The following is a 1,735-nucleotide window of genomic DNA, read 5'->3' as shown; positions in this document are numbered from 1 at the left end:
GTTCTGTGTTTCCGACCATCGTTCCACAATCTCTTTGCAAATGTCCAGGAGAGAATCTTCTTCCTAGTTGGAAATGTTAGACCAATTAATTTCCTGAAAGATTCTTGAAACAGAACCCTAACCTAATAAAAGCCTATGAAGAGGCACAGCTCCACCTGCTGGAGATGACAAAAAAAACTTGGAAGGGTTTGGGAGTCAGCAGAGTGTTTCTCTCTATGCCTGCTTGGTAAAGAGCAGCCAATCCAATCTCCCAAAATCTAGCAGAAAAGATTCCCACAAACATAGGAAAGTCCTCTTCACTCATTGTATATGTGTATGTGTGTGCATGTGTGAGTGCTGGTCCTAGGGCTTGAAGTCAAGGCCTAGACGCCATTGTTGAATTTTTTTCTCAAGGCTAGCACTCTACCACTTGAGCCACAGCTCAACTTCCAGCTTTTTGGTAGGTAAATGGAGGTAAGAGTCTCAATCACTTTCCTACGAGAGCTGGCTTCAAAATGCAATCATTAGACTTCAGCCTTCTAAGCAGTTAGTTACAAGTATGAGCCACTGACACCTGGCTTTCATTCATTAAAAAATTTTTTTCTTAATTTTATTTTGGATTGACAAATTATTATACATATTACACATTTTGGAGTACAATGTGAATGTGATTTTTTGGTCGATCATGGGGCTTGAACTCTGGGCTTGGGCACTATCCCTCAGCTCTTCAACTCAAGGCGAGCGCTCTACCACTTGAGCCACAGTGCCACTTCCGGTTTTCTAGTGGTTTATTGAAGATTCGAGTCTCATGGACTTTCCTTCCAGAGATAGCTTTGAACCGTGATCTTCAGATATCAGCCTCCTAAGTAACTAGGATTACAGGCGTGAGCCACCAGTACCCGGCTTGTGAATGTGATATTTTATGTGTGTGTGCTAATTCTTGGGCTTGAACTCAGGGCCTGGGCACTGCCCTGAGCTGTTTTGCTCAATTAGAACTCTACCACTGAGCCACAACTGCACTGCCAACTCTTTGGTGGGCTAACTGGGAGATGAGTCTCACAGTGGATCACACCTGTGATCTGAGGATCATGATTAGAAACCAAACTGGGAAGAAAAGTCATCATGAGACTCTGATCTCCAAATAACCACTCAACAACTGGAAGTAGCACTGTGACTCAAGTAGTAGATCACTAACCTTGACCACAAAAAGGCTGAAAGACAGCTCCCAGGCCCTGAGTTCAATCCCTACAACTGACAAAACAAAAACTAAAAAACCAGTCTGTGCTGACTTCAAACCATGATCATCAGATGTCAGCCTCCTGAGTAGCTAGGATTACAGGTGTGACCCACCAGTGCCTAGCACAATGTAATACTTTTACATGTTTACAATGAGGAATGTTTAATATAGCTAATCTACTCCTTTAGGAATTTTGAAAATATGCAATGCATTACTGTTTATTATAGTCTCCATTCTGTCCACAGATTGCTAAAACTTGTATCTTTGAAACTATGTGCCCTTTGATTAGCAATTTCTTTTTTTTCTTTTTTCCCTTTCTACCTCTCTTATTTTGTGTATGTGTGCTGATACTGGGGCTTAGACTCAGGGACTGGGTGCTGTCTCATTTTATTTTTATTTATTTTTTATTTTTTGGGTCCGGTCGTGGGGCCTGGGCACTGTCCCTCAGCTCTTCAGCTCAAGGCTAGCGCTCTACCACTTGAGCCACAGCGCCACTTCTGGCTTTTTTCTTTTTGCTTA

At 42.3% G+C, this 1,735-nt stretch overlaps 1 protein-coding gene across 1 annotated transcript in view; it reads right to left on the bottom strand.

Moving 5' to 3' along the window:
• Positions 1-1,735, bottom strand: part of Ccdc43 (coiled-coil domain containing 43) — a 16,628-nt gene that overhangs the window by 9,454 nt on the left and 5,439 nt on the right. The window contains exon 2 of the mRNA XM_013031980.1: positions 1-63. This exon is cut by the window's left edge and continues 19 nt beyond it. Coding sequence (XP_012887434.1) covers positions 1-63 — 63 coding nt within the window. The remainder of the gene's footprint in view (positions 64-1,735) is intronic.

This window comes from Dipodomys ordii, unplaced genomic scaffold (assembly GCF_000151885.1).
Source record: "Dipodomys ordii isolate 6190 unplaced genomic scaffold, Dord_2.0 Scaffold147, whole genome shotgun sequence".
In the NCBI taxonomy this organism is placed as follows: domain Eukaryota; kingdom Metazoa; phylum Chordata; class Mammalia; order Rodentia; family Heteromyidae; genus Dipodomys; species Dipodomys ordii.
The sequence above is the reverse complement of the archived record's forward strand: the minus strand, read 5'-3'. Positions and strand labels throughout refer to the sequence as shown.